Below are 1,303 nucleotides of genomic sequence, written 5' to 3'. Positions count from 1 at the left end.
TGCTGACTAGACCTAGGTGTCTTGGATACAATGGATACAAATAACTGACATGGACCTCTGCCCAGCTTTTATTACTAAAATTCAGTATCCTGTCTGTCCCACACTAAGTTCCAGAGTCAGTGTAGTAGGGTGCATGGCCAACAGTGGCACTATATAAATCTAAAACAGAAATAGCCAGCACTCCTTAAACACTATGAGGTGTTCAAAGCATATATTTGCAGCCAATCTATATAGAAGCTACACTGCCCCATCAAGGCCCTTCTGTATAATGTGGTCCCTAATCTAACAAAGCTTCCAACGTAGGACAGGCACAGCAATGACTAAAGATAGATATGCCTGGAGGTAGCCAATTCCTTTTTAGATGTGCAGATATACACTGAGAGTCCAGTACAGCACACCTGCAGCTTGGGACTGGTCAGCCCAGCGCCCCGGAAGTCCAGAGCGGGAACAAACAACCGAGTGTGACAACACTGCTCCTGTTGGAAGACACTGACAGCGAGTGTTGTCACCCTCTGACAGGAAGTGACTGGAGAAACTCTACACACTGAACAAATAATATTCTGCCAGGCAAGGTAACATATATACATTTTTATTTGAGTTTAGATACCCTAAAAAAGCAAGTACCTAGACATGTGTTAGTGTTTAGAAACCTATAGATCTACTCACTAGATTGTGTTCTGCAGAATGAATGAAGACAGCCTAGGTTATATGGTAAATGCCGCCTCTTTGTTTTGTGCCCCAGGTGAACGATTTTGCCCTGGAGTAGGGCAGGTGTCGGCCACTGATGAGATAAAGCGGGAAATCATCCACCAGCTCAGCATTAGACCTATGGCCCACAGTGAAATGGTCAAAGCCTTGCCAGAGGATGTAAGTGTGACACAATTTTAATTACTATTTATTTATCGTCCATTGAGGAGCACCGGAATTCTTAGTCTGTTGGGTTATACTGCCGCCTACAGCAGTGTAACCGGATAGTCTAAGGATTTTTGTGTCCCTCAATGGACTTCAAGAAAAGGATTTTATGGTGAGTACAAAAATCCTATTGTTCCTTTGTTGTCCCGTGTTGAAAAGTGATGAATATATATCGCACAATGTCTGCTTAGGGTTGCAGTGTACCCATCCGTCACAGTAGAAATAGCCACTTTTCCCAAAGTTCGGTCATTTTTGGTAAACGGGAACATATTATTTTCCCCCATGTGACAGTGCTTGAACCAGAGTGGCCAATCACCAAGCCCATACACTGTCCCATGGAAGCGTTGGAGATGTTCTCCATCTGTTTGAGCAGTATTGCCAAAGCGTACCC

General features: G+C 44.0%; 1 protein-coding gene across 1 annotated transcript in view; it reads left to right on the top strand.

The window, feature by feature from the left end:
* UBR2 (ubiquitin protein ligase E3 component n-recognin 2) overlaps positions 1-1,303 on the top strand; it is a 76,663-nt gene that overhangs the window by 44,357 nt on the left and 31,003 nt on the right. The window contains exon 21 of the mRNA XM_018555975.1: positions 743-867. Coding sequence (XP_018411477.1) covers positions 743-867 — 125 coding nt within the window. The remainder of the gene's footprint in view (positions 1-742; positions 868-1,303) is intronic.

Source organism: Nanorana parkeri, unplaced genomic scaffold (genome assembly GCF_000935625.1).
Source record: "Nanorana parkeri isolate BGI_ZX_2015 unplaced genomic scaffold, ASM93562v1 scaffold1, whole genome shotgun sequence".
NCBI classification, from domain to species: domain Eukaryota; kingdom Metazoa; phylum Chordata; class Amphibia; order Anura; family Dicroglossidae; genus Nanorana; species Nanorana parkeri.
The sequence above is the reverse complement of the archived record's forward strand: the minus strand, read 5'-3'. Positions and strand labels throughout refer to the sequence as shown.